The following is a 25,039-nucleotide window of genomic DNA, read 5'->3' as shown; positions in this document are numbered from 1 at the left end:
CTTAAAAAAAGAAGTATATTTATGTAAGTGACTCTTCTGAGGTTATTTTGAAGCAAGTATATGTGTTAACTGTAGACACTCCAAGAATGTTTCCATACAGTGTATAAAGAGGCATTTTGTCATCACCAAAATAAAAGTTCATTCTTCTAGTATGATAATTTTGTGCTTAGCCTAACATAGTTTGACCAAAAACCATGCCCATGGGTGTAATACTATTAAAATATTTTTCTCTAGATGTAAAACTAATAAAACTATCTGAAAACAATAAACTATATTTCAGGACATAGAAAATAGAATAAACACAGAGTTATGTACATTAGTGCTTGTGAAGATGGTGGTGGCAAAATTATCTCCCCCAGTGAATCTGTAAACTGAGTTTACTATTAGGCAAAACCCAACAATCGGATGACCTTCCTCAGAATCCTGAAGAATGAGTAAAACTGTACAAACATCTCAGACAGATGTGGGGTGGGAGAGTAAAGAGCACATGTTAATTGCTATCATCCAAACAGTTGACATGTTACCATGGGAAAGATTATTGCATCAGATTAGAGAAACCTTGTGCCGATGGAAATTCAGAATGTGATAGAATTGTTTTTAATAAACAAAAGGCAGGAGAACAGACTATTCAGTAACAATTGACTTTCTGTATCAGGGAAGCAAGTTCCATGTGCTTAAGGAGTAAGATGCAAAACATAACTCCAAAAGGAAAAGGTTTCCCCCTCCCCTCTCTGTCCATCCTTCCCTCCCTCCTTCCCTTCCTGTCTTTCTTTCCCTGTGGTATTTATGAGAAAAATGCATTTTTAGTGGATAATAGTGCTATATTCATACAATGAAATTCTGTTATAGGTATAAGTAATACAAGAAATAGGATTCAACCCTAATACATCTCAAAACAGTGATGAGCATAAAAGCAAGTTGTGGAAGGTTGGACACAGCAGGACTATTTATTTATATAAAACCTAAGTACATCCAGAACCTGTATTTAACTCTGGCAAATTACTGCAGAGGACCTTGAAGCATCAAAACCCTTTATTCTTGTATGTCTGTAAATTGGAGATACTTGAGCAGGATGGAAACTTGTGAGGCTGCAAGCCCATGTCATCTATGGCTACAATCATTTGAAGACTTAATCTGGGCTGGAGAATCCATTTTTTTAACACTGTTCACTAATGAGGAAGATGAAGTTGTTTCTGGGAGTTGCCATTTCTCCATATAGGTTCTCCACAGGGCTACAGGCTTACCTTTCAAGAGCTGGGTATCCAAGAGAACCAGACAGACACAATCACTTGTGACATAGCCTCAGAACTTGTGCACCATTACTTGTACACTCTACTAGTTGTGCAAGCAAGTTCTGACTTGATAGTAATAGAACTACACAATCATATGACTATCTACAGGTAAAAGAGCTGTCCTAATAAGACTTCTTGGAGGCTGGTTATAATAATATATAATACATATTTTAGAGAGAACACTACATGGACATGTATGTGTGCATTTGTACCTGCCTGTGTTCATGCAGGTATTACAGGTGAGAGTAGTAAATACAACTTTCAACTTCAGAGTTGTGATTTCCTTAGGAGAAAGAAAAATCATACTGGTCCAGTATGGATAACTGAACCTGAGCAAGGCTAGAATGAAATACTATGTCAGTCATAGAAGAAAGAAATGGTGTCACCCTAAACTAGGACAGTTGTGGTAGAGAGAACTGACTGGATTAGAGATGCTTTTAAAATAGAATGAAAAACCATGATTTACTTCTTTTATTTTTTACTGTAAATTATTGTTTTGCCTGCACTTATGTCTGTGTGAAAGTGTCAGATCCATGAGAACTAGAGTTATAGACAGTTGCAAGCTAACATGTGGGTACTGGGAATTGAACCTGGGTCCTCTGGAAGAGCAGCCAGGGTTCTTAACCACTGACCCATCTCTTCAGCCCAAAATAGAATGAAAGGCGATGGTTACTGATTAGGAGGGGAGTAGCAGGTTCTGGAATTTGAGGTTTTTAGGGCTTTTTAGATAGTATTTCTAAACTTTCAGCTTCCTGGGGTTATTGTAGAGTTAGGCTGTATTTTTCTATCCTTTCAAGACCTTCTCTCAAAAAAAAAAAAAAAGAAAAGAAAAGAAAAAAGAAAAGAAACAAACCCAAGGAAATGCAGTGCCATCAAAGCTAAAGAAAAAAATGTTTTTACCAAATAATGACACCATTCACTGCTGCTAAAATAAGTGAGTTGGGAGCTGGAGTCTTCACTTGTCTTAGCAGCCCAGAACCATATGTGATCTAAGAGAAATGACTGTTGAGCCAGACACTGTAGTACATATCTGTAATCCTAATACTCAGAAGGCCGGGAAGGAGGACTTAAAAATGAATTAGACAATGAAAACCAGATTGCATTTGATCCAACTGTGACACTTCAGGAGTTATTATCTAATCTTGTTAGAATTTAATTCTCTTGGCAGGAGAAGAAAAAGGTTGTTGAAGAAGGAGTGATTCTCTGGCCTCCTGATATTAAAACTGTATAATTGCATCTCACTTTTGTGATGTGGAGTGTTATCAAAAATGGGCAATGTGTGAAGACATCATAAGCCACAAAAATCATCTGTCACATGATCTTCAGTTTCAGGGAGCTTTGCAAATCACACCCTACAGGCACTGCTTTGTCCACTGTTCCCTTCCACAAAGAGCTCTCAAGACACACAGCCTTGTTCATGAAGTGGTATTGACCTATAGAGATTTTACCCGTTCTTTTGAACAATAGACAAACATAGTGTAAACTATGTAATGATTTGGTGGTGGTAGCTGATTGGTTGATTGGTTGGTTGGTTTGTCTAGTCAAGATCTCCCTTTAGCCACCCTGGCCTGGAACTTTCTGACTGTGAACTGATCCTCCTCCTTCCACCCTGAAAATTCTGGGATGCTACCACCACCTCAGCTAAAGAGGGTGTGAGGGAGAACTGTGGGGTGGGGGTGGGAGTTAACACATTTGAGCAAATAATAAGCATGTGTGTTTTACCACAGACCTTCTCCCATCTTCCTCCCCATCCCACCCCACTCTTCCCCACCCATTCCTTCCCACCCTGTGCCACCTCACCCCGACCCACACGTGTTGCTGTGCTCCCAGTCTACGTAGTCTGAACGTTCACAGCTCCTGCACTGCTTAGCCTACGTAATACCATACATACATTCTGTTTTATGCTTAAAGGTCTTGTCACATTCTGACTGGCTCTAAGTGCTTCTAGCAGCAGCCCTGTGTGTGACCTCCAAGTCTCTTTGAAGCTACTCTCTTGGTGAACATGCTTATTCGTGCTTGAAATATGGAAGTCAAAGCAAAGGCCATTTTAAAAACATGTTTCTGGAACTTAGTAGGTGCTGTGGCCCTCCCTGTTAAAGCCCACTGTGATGGTTCTCTTCAACCAGCCTTTTCTCAACCTATTGTTAAACTGAAAAACTGTGGTAATTGTCCTTCTAGGTTGCTAACATTTACATTGCAGCCAGCCCAGTGTGTTGGAAAGAGGAAGACCTGGGGTTCTTTTTAAAGCAGTATTTTAATGAAAGTTTGTGTGTTCCATGCAGAGCTGTTGAAAGCTTTTCTATTTTATTCCTTCAAGGGGCTTTGCATTCTTTGAAGGAAGGCAGTAAGCTAGGTGCAGAGGGTCTTAATTCTCCCTGTTGACTTTGTCTCAGTTGTTTTAAAGACAGTAACCTATAGGTGGTTAATGTTTTAATGAAATGTTTCAAGCATTAGCTGAATAATGCTCAAAGAATTCTGTCTTTTATTTAAGTTCCCTTCTGCCTCCTTTAGACATCTGCAGTTAGCTGGTCTTTTGCATAACAGAAAGAAGATAATTGCTATAAGAATGCCAAATGAAGAAGTTAATTACTTAATTTACTATGATACCATCATTGCTATGTATGTAAGGCCTGCTTACATATAGAGGCTTTGAACACTGGGTTAAAGATTCTTTTTGAAAAGGAAAATGATAATCTTTTCAAACACATTGAGATGTTGCAAATCTTGCTGTGTGTTAAGTTGTTGACCCATTCCCTTTTGAGTGTGTCCTCCATTTCTTTTATTTTCCATGTCAAATTTTAAAGCATGAGAAAGTCTGCCTTGCTACAGACAGCTGCAACATATACAACCTTTCTGTGACAAAGATTTTCAGACATCTGGAGAGCAAGCAGCATGATCCTATGATTTCAGCTAAAGGCAAACAAATGGCTACAGTCATTTTCTGTTTCTCAGCAGGAGGCAGCTTCTAGACTACAGGCAGACCCAGGTCTGCTGGCTGAAATGAAGGAGCAGACCAGGGTAACTGAACAAGCCTTGCTAGGCAGCTGGAGTTGTAACAGTGATCCTGAGGGAAGAGCTGTGAACAGCCAAGTCCAGGTCATCTAGTTGTGGGATTGTGGGACCGTGGTCCTGAGGAAGGAACTCTGAAGACAGTACTCCTGAACTCTGCACAAGTTCCCATGAGCCTGACTAAAGCCTAATAATGCACAAGAGTGACTAGAAAACTTGCTCAGAAATTATTTTTACCAGGAAACAGATCTACTCATTAATGTGTCTCAGTGTCCATTTAAGGCCAGACATCATATTCTCTTCCTCCATAAAGAATAAAGGACATCACCTGCATCTGTAGACACTTGGTAGAGATTTCCAGAAAGATCACCTAGAAAGTAGCCCCACAATAAAGGATTTTCTACCTCTGTCTTCAAATGTTGGTTTTGAAAGGGTAAAATTATTGCATAAATAATTTTACTTTACTCAAAATGCAGTGCTAAGCAATACAAAATTGAGAATATATAACCAGTGACCAAAATCAATTAGACATGGAGCAGCAGGAAAATTTCCCCAACTTGGCCTGCAGAGACCCAGAAATGAAGAGAGAAGTCAGTAGCCATGAATCTTCAAATGGTTGTTGTAACAATAATCTTTACATCCAAGAGGGAGGAAAAATATGTAATATGAAGATGAATGAAGCTATAAGAAAATTCAAATGAATTGCAGGAGATTACTTTTTACATCTGAAATTTAAAAACAATACAGAAGGAAAAAGAAAAATACAAAAAAAAAATATAGAAGGTGTTAAGAGAAGATAGACGCTGTAGAAGAAAAGACCACTGAAATCTATGCAGAAGCTGAGAGGGGAAAGAAAGTTGAAACAAATGGAGAAGGATCCAGCAATCATATGATTGAACACAATCATAGTTATAACTTTTGGGAAGTGGGGTGGAAGATAGAAGATTAAAGAATGGTTAGATGTTTGCCCAATTTTGTGAATGCACACAGATTTAAGAAATTCAGCCATTTCCAAGTATAATGATATAAAGGAAAACAAGGCATATCATAATCCAACCACTGAAACCCATGCTAAACAGGAAGTGTGAAAAGCACACATAGAGGAATAAAGATGGATGCTACCTGCCCAAACTTCTTATTTCATGTAAGACAAGACTATTCAGTTAATTCTTCAAAAAGTGCAAAAAGAAAAAAAAAATCTGTCAACTAGATTTCCTTTTACATACTAAAAATATCTCTCCCAAAAGTCAAGGTGCAATAACTTTTTCAGATATACAAAAATGGAAAGAACTCATTGTCGGTGCATCTGTGTAACAATGATACACACAGACAGACTCTGGCTGTCCAGCAGAAACAAATGTTCCACATAGAGGCTTTTAAACCAGTAACCATAGAAGCTATATTGATAGACTATAAATAGCCCACTTTCTATCAGCAGGTGTGAAGATAAATTGCAGTGGGTCTGTGCATCCAAATAGTACTTGGCAGGATGAAGATATGAGGGTGAACCCATTGCTTTGCATGTTAACCTAAAAATGTAATTTAAATATAATGAATGAACTACAATTTCAGATAGCATGGATGTGTCTCATAACCCTGGCAAGGAAAAGACACCATATCCGGAAAGCTATGAGTCATATAGCTCCAGTAACATACTACAGAATCAAATACAGTAGGCTCTAAAAGTAGGCGCAAAGGATGGAGGAATTTGCAGGGGTTGGGTGAGGGAGTCTGAAGGAATGATAATGGCATTCTTGATCTTGAGACTTAGCAGAACTCATCAGATGTCCTTTGGAAATAAGAATTGTTGGGGTTTTGTTGTCAAGACAGACAAGGAACTTGGGTGTGAGTGACAACTCTGAAAAGTTGGGTGCTCTCGGAATCTCCAGAACAGGTTCCTATCTAATTTTGAGGGGTGTAAAGTTTGTGAGAAAACAGGAAGTGCCTTTTCGTTCCCAGAGGGAGCTCATTATCACCCAGTGATCAGCATGTTGAGTGTTCTAAGTGGTTTGTTTCATTCCTTCCCCACAACACCTCTGAGAGTTAGGAACCCCCTCTCTGTATGGGGGGCGGGGGGAGTAAAGTCCATAGAAGTTACACAGTTCCCAAAAATGCTGAGCCAAGATCCAATCCCAATTTTTACTTCAAAGCCTGTTTCCCCGCTCATCTCCTCATGCTGGCATCATCTTTCAATGTTTAGCTACTAATGTGAGGGTTTGAGCTGAAAACTGGTTTAAAAATATATCTGAAAATTATTCTTAGAACAGGTTTTCTGGGATTCATTTATACTAAGGCTCTGTGCATCGAGATTGCCAAAGAGAGCAAACAGGAAGGAAGGAGTGCTGACCATACTGTGTAGTCAGTCCCTTAGTTGGTGGCTGACAGTGTGCCTCATCTCTTGCACTTTCTGACTGAACTCATGGGGATGTGCACACCCAGAAGGGGCTGATTTCTGTTTTAACACATTACACATTCTGTTGTGTAACTGAATGTTTAGATATATTATACCTGAAGCATCAGTCCATCATACTGAGGAAGAGCCTCAATTATTGGTAGACTTTGGGAAGTTTTCGAAAACTCTGGGTCCCAAGATTGACACACCTCCTACAGGCTACATCAATCATCCTCCCCCCCCCCTTTGGCTACTTAATAAAACCCATTTGGAAGATGGCTCCTTGTGCATTTTTCCACATCTGAAAAAAAGGTCTCTTAATCTGTTTAATCCCTCATGAATCTGTCCCTAGATTAACCCTAAAAATTTATATTCTTAAATCTTCTTTTAAAACATTTTAAGTCACACTAATGGTGGTCCTACCACAGGTATGAATAATGATTATGAGATTTTGACTTAGAGTAAAACCTAACTGTCCTGTGTTTGTGGATCCTTTTGCTCAGATGTGACGGTGGTTTATCAAAATGGGTTACCTGTGATATCCGTGAGGCTACCATCTCGGCGTGAACGCTGCCAATTCACACTCAAACCTATCTCTGACTCTGTTGGTGTGTTTTTACGACAACTGCAAGAGGAAGACCGGGGAATCGACAGAGTTGCAATCTATTCACCAGGTATAGTCACCTTCATTTTTAATTCTCAGCTCCCCCAAAATGTCCCACCCCAAACAGTTCAGCACTGTTAGTTTTAGAAAATATGGGAGTCTTTGCTTTGCAAGTGTGGAAGACACTGTCCTAGTGGCCCTCAGGACTGTTCAGTGTCAGCAGATGTGTGCCCACAGGGTGTCTCATTCAAACATACCTCACATTGAATGCCATCACAAGGACAAGCAGGCAATCACATTTCATGGCATTGAGGCCTCTTGTCATTACTGAGGTGCAGAATATGTTTTTCCTGTAGTTGAGCCCTCAAATGTTTACCAAAATAGACTCATGATTTGAGCATATACAACAAGACACTAAAACCTCTCATTTGATGTAACAGCTGTTTAGTGCCAAAAGAATTGTTTTCACTTTGACTTAGAAAAATCTTTAAAACCTACAGAAAGATTGGAGTCACCAGCTACAACAGTGCCAACTTCTGTCCTTTGAGTATTAACTTCTGTACTTTAAACACTGCAAACTCATCTAGTAATATATTTGGCAGACCTGTTTGGTACCCTTGCTCCCCATCACATCCTTCCCTACTGAATTAATTAGCAGCTTATGGGTAGCTGGGCTGCCAAGTACCGTGTGATCGAAAGCACTGAGACTGTTCTACCCCCATGAGGTCCACACGGATCTGCTCTGCAGGTGACTCCAGATCCCAGCTGAGCCCTGTGGAGCTATGACCAGCAGTTATTTCACTTGTGCTCACAGCTTTGGGAAAAGTGATTGTTAAATCATAAGGGCTGACCTAAACACAAAGAGCTGGTCTATGTTTAGCATAGGCCTGGCCTGACCTGGTGAGGTGGGGAGGGCGCAAAGGTTAGCAGAGAAATGGGAGAGAACACTCTAAAGCTATTTGAGATTCGGTGGGGGAGGGTATTGTTGGTGCTGTTTTGTTTTGTTTTCTTCTGACCATTCTTAAATAATTATGGGTCAGTGACTGACTAGTTTCATTTAATATCTTCACAGATGGTGTTCGAGTAGCTGCCTCCACGGGAATAGACCTCCTCCTCCTAGATGACTTTAAGCTCGTCATTAATGACTTAACATACCACGTACGGCCACCAAAGAGAGGTAAAAACAGCCTTAGTAAGGTTTTGTAAATGTGGGAAGATCTTTGGAAAGAATTAAGTTTTTCCATGAGTAACCCTGAGATGTGGTCTTCACAGTTTTTGTGCAGCAAGTATGACTATGCGCTGACCCAGACTTCCACTTTGATGCAAGGAGTGCCTTGTCATTCCATCTCACTTACCTGAATGTCCTCACCATTTTTTCTCTCTTTATATTTTTTTATTTATATTTTTCATTATCATGCGTGTGTGTGTGTGTGTGTGTGTGTGTGTGTGTGTGTGTGTGCCATAGCACACTTGTGGAGGTCAAAGAACAACTCCTAGGAATCACTTCTTTCCTCCACCATGAAAGTTCCTCAGTTTAAACTCAGGTCCTCGGGCTTGGTAGCAGACACTCCTACCCACTGAACCAACTCACTAGCCTGTTGTTTTCCTCAAAGAGGATTTCTTTTGGCTTACAGTCCCAGAGGAATATATCACGGCAGGGGCATAATCTCATATGTTAAAACTAAGATGAAGCAAACCTTTGCATGTTTAAACAAAGGGTTTCTCTGATCTGTTAAACACTAGTAGGGGTTAGTCATTTTGTTTCTTTAATGGTGTAAGCTCAACAGTCTGAAGTCAATTGTACAGATGTTCTTTGGCTTCCAGCGTGGCCAGTGAATCCAATGGAGCTATAAATGTAAATGTAAACTGTATTTGACACACCTGACTTACCAAAGATTATGTCTTTTTCTTTCATTTTTTATTTTTCATTTATTTTTGAGGTTTTTGAGACAGGATTTCACTGTGTAGCCTTGGCTATCCTAGAACTCACTCGGTAGACCAGGCTTACTTTGAAATCAGAGATCATCCTGCCTCTGTCTCCCTTGTGCTGGATTTAAAGGTGTGTGCCACCACCACCCAGCAAAGACTATGTCTTAGTTTAGTTTATCATAAGTGTATCCAGAACTTAAGTACATCGAATATGATTGAATAAAGTTGTCTCACAAAGAAGCCTGCTTTATGCTGGTCAATGGTGGTGCACGCCTTTAATCCCAGCACTCGGGAGGCAGAGGCAGGAGGATCTCTGTGACTTTGAGGCCAGCCTGGTCTACAGAGTGAGTTCCAAGACAGCTAGGGATGTTACACAGAGAAGCCCTGTCACAAAAAAACAAACAAACAAACAAAACAAAAACAAACAAACAAAAAAAAACCCAGCCTTCTTTATTATAAAACACTGATGATCTCATGTGCAACACATGGCAGGATGTTCTTTAGACATAATTGGATGCACATATGTAAAACACACATTAAAAACAAAAACACTGGTAGCACATACAGCATCTGATAGGTTATCGGTTGATTATCTCCATGGTCACATGACTAGAAGCAGTAGCTGGTAGTCTCTGCCAGTCATCACTGGCATGAAAAAAAGATCAGATCTCAAATTGAGAATCACGATCCTGCTAAATGCATAGTGTGTTCTCACCAGTATAAAAATAAAAATTACTGCTGAGGCCTAGGGCCTGCTATAATCCTTAGGAATTTCCAATATACACATGCTTACTCTTGTGTGGGGGGAAAAAGCAAGGTTCTCAACAGTGGTGTATTTTAAGAGGGCATCAAAACACTCAATAGTCAAGGCAGTGTTTTAATGGTCTCTTTTATATACACACATACATACATACATACATAAAAAGCATGCTTCATTCTTACTGGTTTTCCTTTTCTTCCCAGGCTCCAGTGTAGTCTTTTTGAAACATTTTCTCTCTTTGTCCTAAGATTCATTGTTGTTTGCTGCTAATGCCCCTTCCACAATCACTACTTCCTGCACTAACCTCCTAGATCATCTCTTTTTAGTCCTGCTCTTAAGAGTTGGATCTAAACCAGATGCAATGACACACATTTTTAATCCCAGCACTCAGGAGGCAGATCTGTGGGTTCAAGGGCAGCCTGGTCTACATGGTGAGTTCCAGGACAGCCAGGGATTCACAGAGAGATCCTGTTTCAAAACATAAAATAAAATAAAAACTAAGATTTGGATCTAATGGGCTGGAGAGATGGATCAGTTAAGGACACATACTGCTGTTCTGAAGGACCCAAGTTTGGTTCGCAGTACCCACATCAGGCAGCTGCTCACAGCTGCCTCTGGCTCCAGTTCCAGGGAATCCAACACCCTCTGACCTCCTGGACAACACACACACACACATACACATAAATTTAGATAAATGAGAACACTTGAAGAAGAATTGGCTCTATCATAGAAGAAGTTCAGAGTGAAAGCCTAAGTAAACAGGCCACACCGTAGTCCATGGCAGCTTCATCATCACACACCTGCCACTCTGACACGGTACCTTTCTCCCTGATCTTGCCTCCCCTCCATTTTCTCATGTCAACACTATCATGTCAGCTTGTCCATCCTATTGGTCCTTTCTCTGGCTCCAAAAACCCAGAAGATTCACCTCTGGACCCTGCTCATTCTTTTTCTCTGTAAATGCTTTCTGAGAAGGCAGGCACTGTGACTCAGGACCACTCTGTGTTGAAGGAATTAAATAACCCAAAGGAAGAGCATTTTGATTGTTCAGAGGCCAGATTCTGTTACCTAACAGCAGAAAAGGAATGAATGAATGAACCAATGAAGTATAGCACTTAGCATAGTAGATGTGAGTTTCCATATACAGTTCTACAAACTAAGAGTTTTCACTGGAAATTATGACGGATACAATGATTTCTCAGTGTTTTCCAAAAATAAGGCTGCTATCAAGCTGAGTGAGAAAACTAAAGTAGAAACTGATCATAGGAGAGATTATATTTGCTTCACGGGTGTTTTTTGTTTTGTTTTGTTTTTGGGGCTTTTTGTTTTTGTTTGTCTGTTTGTTTGTTTGTTTTGCTTTTTCTGTGTCTCCAAACTGTGAGATTCCTACCCAGCTTCCCTAGAAGTAGATTGGGCCATGAAGTTTTCAGGTGTCAAGAGTCTGCAATGTATGGCAACAACTATAACCTAAAGGGGGAATTTGGTAAACTCAGCAGTGTTTGCAAAAAATTTTTGTTTTGTTTTTGATCTTTTAAGTCAGTATCGCTATAGAGCCCAGACTGGCCTCAAACTACACCCCCCACACACCACTGTTTGGAGTGTAGGTGTGCACCACTATGTCTGACTTCCTATATAGTTTTAAAGAATTGTGTGTGTGGCAGTGTGTCATGGGTTGTGAGAACTAAAACTACTCAGAACGTTGTATAAGCTGAGTTCACACACACCAGACTCTGTGGACAGAGGACTCATTCATACTGAGTCCAGTATGGCCACATGCCATGTGTACATGGAACAGCAGGCTGTAGGTGTTGTGGATCCTTAGGTGTTGACAGCTTTGTACCTAAGCCAGGGAACAAGAGGACCTATATCCCAGGTTGGAACAAGGAGACATGTCATAGCAAGAAAGCCTAGTTGCCAGTTCTAGCGTGTCCTTTAGAGACCATGGCTGTTCATCGTTTTCATTCTTAAACAGAAGCAAGAATATAGAAGGAGCCCAAAAGCCTAAAAAGTAATTACCTTTCTCTTGTTCTTGGAAAGGAAGAAAATGTACCCCATATCACTAGATAATATAACTTTCCCTGCTAAGAAGATCATTTGATTGGCATTCCTAAAGCCAGTTCCTATTTAGCCATCTACAGGAAGTTAGAGACTTTGCTTCTTAGTGATATGATTTGAGGAATGAGGTCAAAAAGGCAAAGTAGCAGGTGATAATGACTGCCTCATTAGAGACCCAGATAGCCAAGACCTTCTCAAATTATGTTTGTAGATGACAAGAATTTCTGTGGCTCATTGTATTAGCATATCTCTCTGACATTATTATTCTGGGACAAATAGTATATGCAGAAATGTTGGTAAACATGACATTGCTATTTTGTGTGTGTGCAAACCATACATGATTTAATCCAAAGAACTACTGCTAAGCCATTAGGAAAATGTTTATCTTCAGTGGAGGTTATTATTGTCATTATTGTCACCTGTACCTTGACAGCACCTTTGTTGTTAGAGCATCCTGACAAATAAATCATAAACTCTGAGTCCACCAAAGCTTTACCAGTGCATAAGAGAAAAGATAACTTCACTTTCAGCCAATGGCACTTCTATGAGATCTATAACTTATCATTATGTGGGAGTTTTTTTGTTGTTGTTTTTTTGTTGTTGTTGTTTTAATTGCTGTTAGAAGGCATTGTGGTAGCATGTTAGTTTGTTATTATTGTGTAGAATAGATAATACACTTATAAGGTTCAGCACCCAAAATCTAAAATAATCTTTCATAAAAATCACTTAACCCCTGTTCCCCAGATACCCTTTTTTGGCATGTAAACAAATATGTATACATGTTTTAAGCAAATAGCAACCTATCATACATACTATTTGTGTCATTTGTATCATGTTTCAGGGAAGACACATGAATATTCTAAAATAAAGATTTGTGGTAGGGACCTGAGGAGATAGTTAACCAGTAATGCTCTTGCCTCACAGTTATCTGAACACATGTAAAAAGAGTCTAGCATAGGGGCACCTACCCAGTGCTGGAGAGGCAAGGATGGGCAGATCCCAGGAACTCCCTGGCCAACTGGTCTACCCTAACGGTGAGCTCCAGGCCAGTGAAGGGCCTTGTCTCAAAGGTAAATGATGTCCTGAAGATGACACTCAACTATATCATCCAGCATACACACACACACACACACACACACACACACATGTCTTTGCCTGTCTCTGCCTCCCCAGCACATGCACTTATACACATATACCCATACACATGCACATGCATAAAAATACTTATATAAGAGAAAGACCTTTTACAAATTATAACTGGAGCTGTGGAAGAGGGGTTGAGCTTGGGGGATCAGAGAAAAGTCAGAAATGTTGAAGCGGTGGCACCATGGGATAACTGGTAGCTCATTAGGGAACCAGGAAGTCCACACACATGGAGATTTTAGTGGAGGCTGGAGATGAAGTGCTTTACTATAGGTGAAGAAATTCTTCTGTGTTATTTAATAGAACTTTCTGGCACAGGACTTTGAGTTATGTTTCTGCCCTGTCCAATATAGTAGCCATAAGTAAATTGACTGTAATTAGTGAACTGGATTTTTCAAGTAATTTAAATTTAACCAATGGGAAGTTACAGAATTGTTAGTCAGAAGATTAAAAAAAAAAAATCCAGAGTTGTGTAAGTTCAAGTGGGGTGACTGTCACTAAAACATTGTATTGTGTTGTTGAGTAGATTTTGTATTCTCATTACAAAAAAGTATGTGAAGTAATAAATATCTATAATATCTATATTTAGCCATTTCACACTGCGTACATATTTCAAAATAACATATTGATAATAAATGTATATACTTTTTACTTGTCAGTTTAAAATAAATAATTGGTTAAAAATAAACAGAAGCATGTGGCTAGTGGTTCCCATATTGGACAGACCATTTTTAGAAGTCTGCATCTTGTTATGGGCCTGAATTTGCTGTTAAACAACAAATGCTGCGGATGAGAGGTAACCTGCCACAGTGGGAGAGAGTAAGTGCAGCTGGTATCAGCAGACATCCTGTGTTTGCCTCATTCCCAACCTCAGCCTCACTTCCAGCCTCAGCACCCTTCAAGACATGATGCCTTTAGATTCACTTCCTCCTTCCAAAAATCTCACTTAGCTTTCTCTTTTGCTTAGCCCTGACTCAGAGCCTCTCAGACAAAGGTATTCCTGGAAACACACTACAATTTCACACATTGTTCATTTTAAAGCTTAACTAAATTGCTTCTCCTACCTAGTAGGAGGCTAAGATGACCTCATATGCCGGTTCATATGGAATGCCTCCTCCTTTCCCATGGCTTTTGTGCTGTATCTGTTTGGATGCGTCTCTGGACACCTCACTGCTTTTTTTATGATTTACGTCTCCATATTTTGCCACAGTTAACATGCAGCATTGAACATATATCAGAAAGGTGTAGTTGCCTGTATGTCATGAAAATGTGTAGAGCTGTTGTGATAGTGGAGTGTAGATCTGAAGTTAAGGTTTAAAGAAGGAAGATATTAAAGGTATTAAAAGAAATTTTTAAAAATGTTTAGAAGTGTTTCTATGTCTGTGAAATGAGGAAAAAACTCTACAACATCAGCCTAACAGAGAGAAAAACATGATGTGGTGCCACAATAAACACAGGACAACTGATATTTTTTTTTTTTTTTAAAAAGTAAGTTTTGCAGTCATATAGGTATTTGCCTGAGATTCTAGCTCAGAAGACAGAGACTGGAGGATCATGGGATGAATTCAAGGCCAGCCTGAGCTACATAATGAGGCACTGTCTCTTATCAATTAACCAATCTTCTACATAGTAGAAGCCATAGGCTAAAGATTATTTTTAAACTAATCCACCTTTTTAATGATTTTCTGATATAAATTTCCTTCATTGTAAAACAAATATCAACCACATTTACACATGTTGTGATAAAACACCATGACCAAGGCATCTTAGAGAAGGGTTTCTTTGGGCTTACAGTTCCAGAGTTAGAGTCCAAGACCATCATGACAGGGAACTTGGCAGTGGCAGGCATGGAACTGGGACAGCAACTGAGAGCTCACATCATTATTCAAAAGCAGGAGTCAGAGAGCCTTCTAAACAGTTCCACCGACTGGGACCAGGCATTCAAAGAGCTGGTGGGGACAGCTCAGCATAGGATACTATTCGGGAGAGAACTTTGTTAACCATGGGAAATTCATATCAACTTCAGGGTGTATCTTTTCAGAAGAGAACTGCGTTGCAGAGAGGGAGTAGTAGGAGGTTTCATTTTACTTCAGCTCCTGACCTTGAAGTCAGGATCTATGGGTTCCATCATGCCACAGCAATGTTCTGGATAGTCACAGAAAAAAAAAAAAAAAAAAAAAACAGCTTCTAGAATGCAGTATCCTTGTGTGATATAGCTGTATTCCAATGTGAACTTTCAGCCTTGCTGCAAGAGGATCCTTTGTCATGGATGCCTTCTAGAACTCAGTGTTTTTGTTTCTGTTGCCATTGATTCCAAACACATTTACTGAAGTTCTGGAAGGTTCCATGTTGGACATTCTACCACATCGGCTCTTCCCCTTCTCTGGCTTACATTGATTTCTTCATTGATTAACTTTTTATGATAACTATACTGAAGGATATCAGAAACAGATTGTTCATGTTCACAGAGCCAAATTTTGGTTTGGGAAAGGATTGATTAGGGCTGGGAAGGTAGCTGAATTTTTATTAGAGCCTCAACACATTTTAGATTTTTGGTGCCTATATACTGAATCAAGAAATTTAATCTTTCTCCTTTTTGATCATTTTCATAACTCTGTGCCCTTTACAGCATGATACTGGGGCCCAAACAGCTATTCTCAGTCTTTGGTAATCAAGGTGGGCTAGAAGTTGGCCAGTGTGCTGAGGGAGGCATATGTTGTTAATATTACTACAGTTATGTATGGTGTTTTTATTTTATTTTATTGCCTTTACATTTGCAAATTTGAAGTGCTATATATTAATTGAGAAAAATGTCAAGTCCACAGATAAGTTGTAGACTAACCATTTAATAAAGACTCACAGTGAGGCTGATCCTGACCCTCCTAACTGATTTTGAACTTGTGTCCCAAGTTTTTTGTGCTTGTCCATCTGTTGGTACTATTGAGTTTTTTAGGTCTTGGGAATCCGGCCCAGGGCCTAAGATGCTGGGTAAGCTCCCTTGCGATGCCACCACTGGGATTACCCTTTTCACTTCCCTTGTTCATGACTGTATTCATAGTACTTGAACTTCCAAGAATAAAATAATGAGTATTGATTCCAAAGTTTTGGAATCCCCCTCATGTGAATTTACTTCCTTGATTTATAGACTGATATTTTTTATAATTTATTTTTTTATTTTATGTGCATTGATATGAAGGTGTCAGATTCCCATGGAAGTGTAGTTATAGGCAATTGTAAGCTGGTATGTGGGTGCTTGGAATTGAAACTGGGTCCTCTGGAGGAGCAGCCAGTGCTCTTAACCGCTCAGCCATCTCTTCAGCCCCTATAGACTGATATTTTAAAAACTGTTATTCAGTTTAATGGTGAAGGTCTCCCATAATGGATGGGCCTGCTTCATGACCTTGTTATTGCCTCATAGATTTGAGAATAGCAATTCTTCATTCATTTATTTATTTATGTAGGTATGCACGTGCATGTACCTTGAGTGTGTGCACTTGTGCACACTTGCACACATGTGGAAGTCAGAGGACAACCTGTGGAAGTCAGTTCTTTCTTTCCACCATGTTGTTCCCCAGGATTGGCGGCAGGAACCCTCACCCACAGCACCATCCCTTAGCTAAGATGTTCAGTTGTTATTTTATTTGTTTGCTTATTTATTTGTTTAAGATTTTTAAAAAATTATTCTCGCACACAATCTATCCTGACCAAAGTTGTGAACCTCTTTCTTTTAGACCTCCTAAGCCATGAAAACGCAGCAACCCTGAATGATGTGAAGACGTTGGTCCAGCAGCTCTACACCACGCTGTGCATCGAGCAGCATCAGCTCAATAAGGAGCGGGAGCTTGTGGAGAGGTTAGAGAACCTTAAGCAGCAGCTGGCCCCCCTAGAGAAGGTGAGAACCCCCTCAGAATTCCTCTCCATCCCATGTGGCATCTCTTTGACATACTTGAGTCCACTTATTCAAATTAGTCCATTAGCTTATTGGTTCTGAACCATCCAAAAAGTTCCAGTCAGAGCTAAAAAAGGACTTAAAGGGGGATTGTCTGGACCAAGATTCCAGAGGTGCATTTGTACCTTTATCACTGCTAATACAAAGACTAGAGTAACTGCTGACCTGGAGAGCTCCTGAATGTAGTGGAGGCCAAGTTATGACTGAATAGTGTATGGAATACTGTTATGTAAACTTAATTCACTATAGACAATATCATTGCTAGGGAAAGTAAATCCTAAAAACAGTGTGGATATGTTCCAGAGAGGTTCTTATTGCATGTATTTATTTATATGTGACTGTGTGGGCACACACATGCCATGTGAGCACATGCAGAGTGCAGAGGACAACATGCAGGAATCAGTTTTCTTCTTCTACAATGTGGGTACCAGGGATTGAACTCAGGTCATCAGCTTTGCCGGCAAACACCCTTAACCACTGAGCCATCTCATTGACCATTATGTCCTAAATTTTTAAATATATTATTCATATAATGTGTTATTCATATTCATGTGCACGTTTGTATTTATACACAAAGAACAAAGAACATGATTGACTTTTCTCCTTTACATGCTTTATAATCTATTACAGTGAACATGTTAGCTTGAATCTTTATGATATTGCAGGTATAGCCATCGCTCACTTAATAATGGGATACATTCTGAGAAATGTCTGTAAGAGACTTCATTGTGAGAATCTCACAGAGTGTATTTGCATAGACCTAGACAGTCTACGTCTTCACTCAGCATGACCTCTTAATTCAGTCAGAGATGTGGTGACCCTACATATATGAGGCTTATATAACCACCTCTAAAATTAAACAATAGAGAGTATCATTTAGAAAATACTGCTGCCAGTAGCATAGCTGTTCATTACTTTCAAGAATCATGCCACTCTTGCCTGTGTCAACAGTACAGTGGGCTTACTTACTCCAGCATCTCCAGACACATGTGAATTATATACTGTTCTATGGAAGCACATCATATATGCAGTCCTTCACAGTCCAAAACATTGTTTTGTAGCATGTGACTATATTTTCATTTTAAGAAATTGAATAATTGGGATTGAAGAAAGGAGTAAGTCCTTTCAATAATGTGCCTTTGCTCTCCTAAGGACAGTTGTTACTATATGTCATCTACCATGAGCCATGAGCTTGATAAGAAAGCTAGTGACATCCTGCAGATCTCAGCCTGAACATGTTTGCCCAGAATCCACAGTTTGTGCCAACTCACTTCCTCTTTCTGACCTGAAATAAATGTGAATTAAAACTAACAATAGATGGAATCTGACACACCAGCAAGAGAACATGGCCACTTTTATTCTCCTCTTTAAAAAGTTAGCCTTGCAGTTGGATGAAGAGCTGTTGAAACTCATATTCCCACCAACTTCTAAGGTAAAACTTGAAGAAAGCACACGGAAATCCTAGTTGTCCCTGTAGACATTGTTTGTATTCAGTGAACACCACCAACGTTACTTAGGAGGCAGGTTACATTTGCTGGCATCGAGTCCAGCATGTTGATAAGCCCCATTCCATTGTGAACGTAGAGCAGTTTGAAAGTGTCATAAGCTGTTTCCAAAGCAGGTGTCTTAAAGTTGTCTACGTGTGCCCACCAGGTACGAATTGAAATTAGCAGGAAAGCTGAGAAAAGGACAACTCTGGTGCTATGGGGTGGCCTCGCCTACATGGCCACGCAGTTTGGCATTTTGGCCCGGCTTACCTGGTGGGAATACTCCTGGGACATCATGGAGCCGGTCACCTATTTCATCACATATGGAAGTGCCATGGCCATGTATGCATATTTTGTGATGACACGCCAGGTAAGGATTCCTCTCCAGGTCTCTTTTCAAACCAGGAGTGGAGTTTTCAAGACCAGTTCTCAGTTATGTTCTGGCACTGTTTGTTGTAGGTGCTAAAGATGAAGAGGGACACCTTAGTCGCTATGAATCATGTGCATAGATGCTTCCAGAATTTACATTGTAATAAGACAAGTGAGAACAGAAGAGTATGTCACTGTAGGGGATGTGTTCAACTTTTTGCTTGACATTTATTTATTTATAATACTTTTTTACAATGCTAAGGTTCAAACCCAGGGCCTCCTAAACACTGCCACTGACCTACATGTTCAGCCATAATGGCTTGATTTTCTATATATTTATGTAAATATTTTACATATAAATGTATGCCACCCAAGTTTTTATTGAATTTTCAGAATGGAGAATTCCTTGTAATTAGCTGAATGCATAAACTAAACTCTAAGCTATTTCTGTATATGTTCAAGGATGTTTTGACTTAATAAAAGAAAGGTGAACCATAAGAACTCGGCCACTTTACCCTCAGTCTATTCTTTATCAGCCAAGGCACCTTAGTAAATACTAGTATCTAGAACCAGCTTTTGTTGACAGTTTCAGTTCAAGTGTCATGAAATCCATGGTATCATTGTGAGAAGCATGATGAAGTATGGGGTTTTTTAATATAGTATCGGTGATTGAACCCAGGGCCTCTCATTTGCTAAACACACTCCACCACCAAGCCCCTGTAAGCACTTGTCATGATGTGTGTTATACTGGATCTAACCAGCGTTGCCTTGAATAAGAAACATTTAAAGCAGTGAGGACACACAGGACTCACCAGTTTCAAATTGTGCCTAAAGCAGGCTGAGAGTTGCTTCTTGAGTTTTACATGGGTGCTTGTGAACAAGGCATTTTCCTCCTGTTATTAGATCAGTGATCTTGGACCTAGGCATGTGTGAGGAAACAAAAGCATGGGAATTTTGTATAACCTTTCTCAGCCTCCCAAACATACCTGATAGAGGAGGGGAAGTAAAGTGCCTGTGTCCTCTGAAGGCTCACCCAGGCCCTGCTGTGCTCCTGTGACTTAGGTAACAGAGGCAAGAGATTGCTATAAATTCAAGGTCATCCTGGTCGACATAGAAAATTCTAGGCCAGCTTGAGCTGGGAGAGCTAGGCTGTGGGGGAGGTGATTACTGCCACTGAGAAGTCCTCTTTGTACCTGTTCACTAGGGCTTCCTGTTAATTCGATGTTAGTCTGGAGCACAGTGGCAGCTCTTTCTCCAGTACCATCTATCTTTAATACTGTATCCATCCTGTGTGTTAGATGTTCCACTTCCAGAATATTGTTACTGCCCCCAAGTGACAAGTTGTGACATAGCAGTAGTAAACATTTGGTCACACCTCTGACCAGAAACACTAGCTGAATTAAGAGCAAAATGACTGTTAAGTGACATCTAAATTCTTCTAAATTGCTACCGTGATATGCCTCTTTGTATGGTGGCAAATTACTTGAAATAATAAAATTCAGTGAATCCAGGCATGCTAGCACACCCAGCTTGGCAGTGGTAGAACAGATGATACATACCGTGATGTGGGCTATGGTACATTACCAAGTGGCAAGAAGAAATGAATAGACAAAAAGAACAATAAAGCTGCCGGGTTGCAGAACTGCTTGGTGTGTGTCCTGCGCTTGCTCTCCTGTCTCCGTGGAGGTAGGCCTCTGCCGCAAACATGCTCCATCAGATCATCGGGCAAACCAAGAAGCATCCCAGCTTGATTCCTCTCTTCATATTTATTGGAGCGGGAGGTACTGAAGCAGCGCTGTATGTAATGAGCCTGGCATTGTTCAATCCAGATGTCGGCTGGGACAAGAAAAATAACTCAGAGCCTTGGAACAAGCTGTCCCAATGAACAATATAAATTCTACTCAGTGAATGTGGACTACAGCAGACTGAAGAAAGAAGGCCCCGACTTCTAAACCATGAACTTCATAAAGCTGCTTGTAATGAAGGTCTTTCAGAAGCCATCCGCACAGTTTTCCACTTAATCAGGAAGTACTCCTCTGAATGCATGAAATCATGTCAGTTTTTTGGAGTGTATTACACTGATGAATAAATCTCTGAAACTTGAAGAAAAAAAAAAAAGAACAATCAAATCCTGCCACAGCAACAAGTGTCTGTAGTTCCAGCTGCTGGGAGGAAGAGGCAAGAGGATGGCTTGAGCCCAGGATCAAGCCAGCCCAGGAAACATATGGGAACTTGATCTCAAAACACAAAAGGCAAACAAATGTTTAAGAAATAACTAAATATGTAACGCAGCATGTTGGTCTGTCTTTATGTATGCATATTTCGTTGAGTCTAACTAATGTTAATAATGAATCAATAGTTAATAAATGTCTTTAGAGTACTACTAGTGAGGACTAATGAGCTAATTTCTCCTTTGTTTCATAGGAATATGTTTATCCAGAAGCCAGAGACAGACAATACTTATTATTTTTCCATAAAGGAGCCAAAAAGTCACGTTTTGATCTAGAGAAATACAATCAACTCAAGGATGCAATTGCTCAGGTAAGTTCTAGAAGAATTAAGTGAGCCAGCCCCATCTTAAATAGCATCATTGTTACCCATAGTCATAGTTCTTCAGATGGGCAGCCTGAAGGAGGGATCCAGCCACTGTGTCCTGGGTAAAGGTATTTAATAAAAACTTTAGCAGTGGACAATTCTCATTAGAAGGACTTTTTTTCTGTTTTTTATTTTAAGGCACTATCTTCTGTAACCTGGGCTATGCCTTAACTCACTATATAGTGATTAGGATGACCTGAACTTCTGATCCTCCTGCCTCTACCTTCCAAGTGCTAGGATTTACTATATATCAGGTTTATGAGATGCCAAGGATTGAGATCAGGTCAGCTGAGCTACATCCCAGCTGTTGTTGCTGCTGTTTAAGAGACATATCTGGATGTGTGCCTTAGGCTGGCCTCTGCCTCTAGTGATCCTCCTGGATCAGCCTCTCAGGTACTGGAACTGGGTTGGTACCAGTGTGCCATCACACCACCTCTAGTTTTCATACTTAGGTGGATGAGAAAATAGAAAGTCCCAAATCTCAAATATAGGTGTGTCAAGCCTGCCCACAGCTAATTAATACAACTCTTAAGGGTGGGGCCCAAGCATGTGAGATGCTTCGAAGATGCTTCAGTTGGCTGCACATCCTCCTTTTAACACTGCTCCAGCTGGCGTGAAAACTCACACCTATAATCCTAGCACTGAGGTAGAAAGGCTGCTGTGAGTTTCAGTCTAACCTAGGCTACCGAGAGAGACTGTCAAAAAGCAACAGCCAAGTCAAGCAGAGCCTGGTAACACACATTTTTAATCCTAGCACTCCAGAGACAGACCCAGGTGGATCAGAGGCAGGTGGATCTCTTGAGTTCAAGGCCAGCCTGCTCTACACAGTGAGTTCCAGGACAGCCAGGGCTACATAGAAAGACCTATCTCAAAAGGAAAAAAAAAATTACTGACTGAGTAAAATGCTTAAGTAGATATTGAATAAACAAAGTCTTAAATGGCAGAGGTTAAGGTTTTGTTTCTCCTAAAGGTTTTTGTTTTGGAGGAATGTGTCACAGATGTCTGACATGGTCCCTGCATTCTTAGGCTGGGGTCTTTATTCTGCCTGACCATTCTGCTCTTCTGAGAGGCTGGACAACTCTGCCTTAGGATAGACATTTATCTTCCGCTTTTCAGAGTCCCTGAGGAGGTCTTCTGACTGTAATAATTACGAAGAAGCTGTTCCCTTTCTCCATAGGCAGGCATATTGCTGAAAGTGCCACTGGCCACCCTTCCTCACCTGTTGTCTCTATTTTAGGCAGAAATGGACCTTAAGAGACTGAGAGACCCGCTGCAAATACATCTGCCCCTCAGACAGATCGGAGAAAAGGACTGATCTGCTCAGAGCGTGAATCCTGGCAGAAAGCACCTGTTTATAACTCATGCCTTTTTAATCAAAGCATTGCAGGTGGAAGCAGGGGCCATGTGGGGGAGAGGGTTCTTACCTTTAATTCAAAACAAAAGACAAAAAGGATCTTAGGGAAGAAAGGGACATTAAATTCTGAGGATCAGGCATGGTGGAATACAAGTGCAAAGGGCTTAGTGAATCTTGTCTTAAGCATCTCCGTTTCCAAATGAGAAAGGCAAAGTTGTAGCTGAGAGAACAAAGCAAGGGAGATGTTGGGGTGTTCATCTCTTGCATCATTGCAAGGTCTGCAAAACACTAACACACCAGCACCCCACTCATATCTAGTTTTGTTTTTTGTTTTTTAATTTAAAGTTTCTTATTTTGACATAGGAATAAATAAACTATATAAGAAAGCAAATCATTATGAATTGTGGTTAGCAGAGTCTGAGCCAGTGAGGTTAGCCTTCATCTTAAGCTGGACCCAGACTCTGTGAAGTTAGCAAGAATCTCTTCATCCTGGGTCCCTTTTCTGACCAGCTACCTACTTATGTATACCTGCTGGTTTCACTACTTTTATCCAAATAATCATAGGAATCAACTTATGACTGTTTGATGCTTGACAGTTGGATTATCTTGACATGAGTTCTCATGTCTATCTCCCAGGGCTCTGAATTGATGTCTAGAAATCACTGGCAGTACTGCATGAAGTTTTAATTGTATTTTGTTTTTTTGGTTTTGGTTTTTTTTTTTTTTTTTTTTTTTTTTTTTTTTGGTTGTTTGTTTTGTTTTTTACAAAGAAGGAAATTATTTCCTCTTTATGTACCAATCCTCTTCCTCCACATCACAGGTCAGAGGGCCTGTGTTCATTTGTGTCACCAAATGGAGAGGGTGTAAGGTTTACAAATCAGTTAAGAATCATGGCTCCATAGCTGATTCAGGGCCAGGATAACCTTGCTTAGTCTAAGACACATGCTTCCTCATCATTGTGAGCCCTCCCAACTCTTATCACTCCAGTTGCTGTAAATCAAGGGCGGATCTCAAAGGGTGCAGTTATCTTTGTACACAAATACCTTTCTATGGCTTCCTTTAGCTTACCTTCTCCACTCCACCCTGGGTTTGTTTTTGTTTTTGTTTTTTTTTTTGTTTTTTGTTTTTTGTTTTTTAATCTTAAATTGAGAGACTATACTCTATCAAAATGTTTTCTACTGTATTTCCAGATGGCGCCTGCATACAAAAAGTCTAAGAAATCTCTATCTACTGTTGTGTTTTTAACTGTTTCGGGGGCAGGACAGCAAGAATGATGGGGGTTTGCCACACAGCTGATTGGTTGGGTTTTTTTTGTCCCCCCCCCCCACATAATTCATTCCTCCTTGTGGGGCAAGGAATTATTTATCTCCTCTTCCTTTTGGGGTCATAGTGTATGAAAGAAACCCTTCAAATGACAAACCCAGACTCCAGGTGCCTTGCAGAGGTTGAAGACAAGCCGGGACTGCCTCTTGTGCCACCACCCTTCACTGGCATGACACAGAGAGGATGCATGTCTCAGTCAGTCCCCAGCCTCCTACTTCCTTCCCGTTGTTCAACCTCTCCCTCGGCTCTTTTTGTTGTTTGGATTATTTTTAAACCATTCATCCTGTTTGTGTGCAGGTTCTTAAGAAGGAAGGCACAGTGCAATGGCAATCCTCTGGGTGGTGTGGGAGGTAAGGGGTGGGCTGAGAAAAATGCTGAACACATGTACAACCCTGTATCATTTATGAAATATGTATAAAAAGCAATGCACCTTCTGGAACAATAAATACTTACTCAGTTTTTGAATCAAAGCATCTTGTTCTTTAAAACAAAATGAGAAAGAAACTGGCTTTCCTGTGGTTGTAGCTAGGAAGATTTTTCTGTCTGAAGTTAGATTTTATTTATATAGGCTGAGTGTGGTGGCACACATACTTAATCCCAGCATTAACTCAGGAGGCAGAAGCAGATAGGTCTCTGAGTTCTAGACCAGCAGCTTCCAGGACAGCCAGAGCTACAGGGTAAAGCCCTGTTTCAAAAAACAACAAAATAAGTAAAAGTAGATTTTTATTTTTTAAAAATAGTAGTATCAAATTAAGCTTTCTTCCTAAGCCTGTGTGTC

The 25,039-nt window shown here is 40.2% G+C and overlaps 1 protein-coding gene and 1 pseudogene across 2 annotated transcripts in view; both read left to right on the top strand.

Moving 5' to 3' along the window:
- Window positions 1-23,617, top strand: part of Mcu (mitochondrial calcium uniporter) — a 156,527-nt gene extending 132,910 nt beyond the window's left edge. The window contains exons 3-8 of one of the 2 annotated variants that reach the window (XM_051186737.1): window positions 7,197-7,367; window positions 8,370-8,474; window positions 16,916-17,076; window positions 18,787-18,990; window positions 21,414-21,530; window positions 22,826-23,617. In XM_051186737.1, the coding sequence (XP_051042694.1) occupies window positions 7,197-7,367; window positions 8,370-8,474; window positions 16,916-17,076; window positions 18,787-18,990; window positions 21,414-21,530; window positions 22,826-22,846 (779 nt within the window). In that variant the 3' untranslated portion in view covers window positions 22,847-23,617. Of the gene's footprint in view, window positions 1-7,196; window positions 7,368-8,369; window positions 8,475-16,915; window positions 17,077-18,786; window positions 18,991-21,413; window positions 21,531-22,821 lie in introns of both variants that reach the window. The other variant, XM_051186735.1, reaches the window with a different exon arrangement.
- On the top strand, window positions 20,621-21,088 carry LOC127223996 (cytochrome c oxidase subunit NDUFA4-like; annotated as a pseudogene).
- Window positions 23,618-25,039: the final 1,422 nt, after the last annotated feature.

Source organism: Phodopus roborovskii, unplaced genomic scaffold, assembly GCF_943737965.1.
Source record: "Phodopus roborovskii unplaced genomic scaffold, PHOROB, whole genome shotgun sequence".
NCBI classification, from domain to species: domain Eukaryota; kingdom Metazoa; phylum Chordata; class Mammalia; order Rodentia; family Cricetidae; genus Phodopus; species Phodopus roborovskii.
The sequence above is the reverse complement of the archived record's forward strand: the minus strand, read 5'-3'. Positions and strand labels throughout refer to the sequence as shown.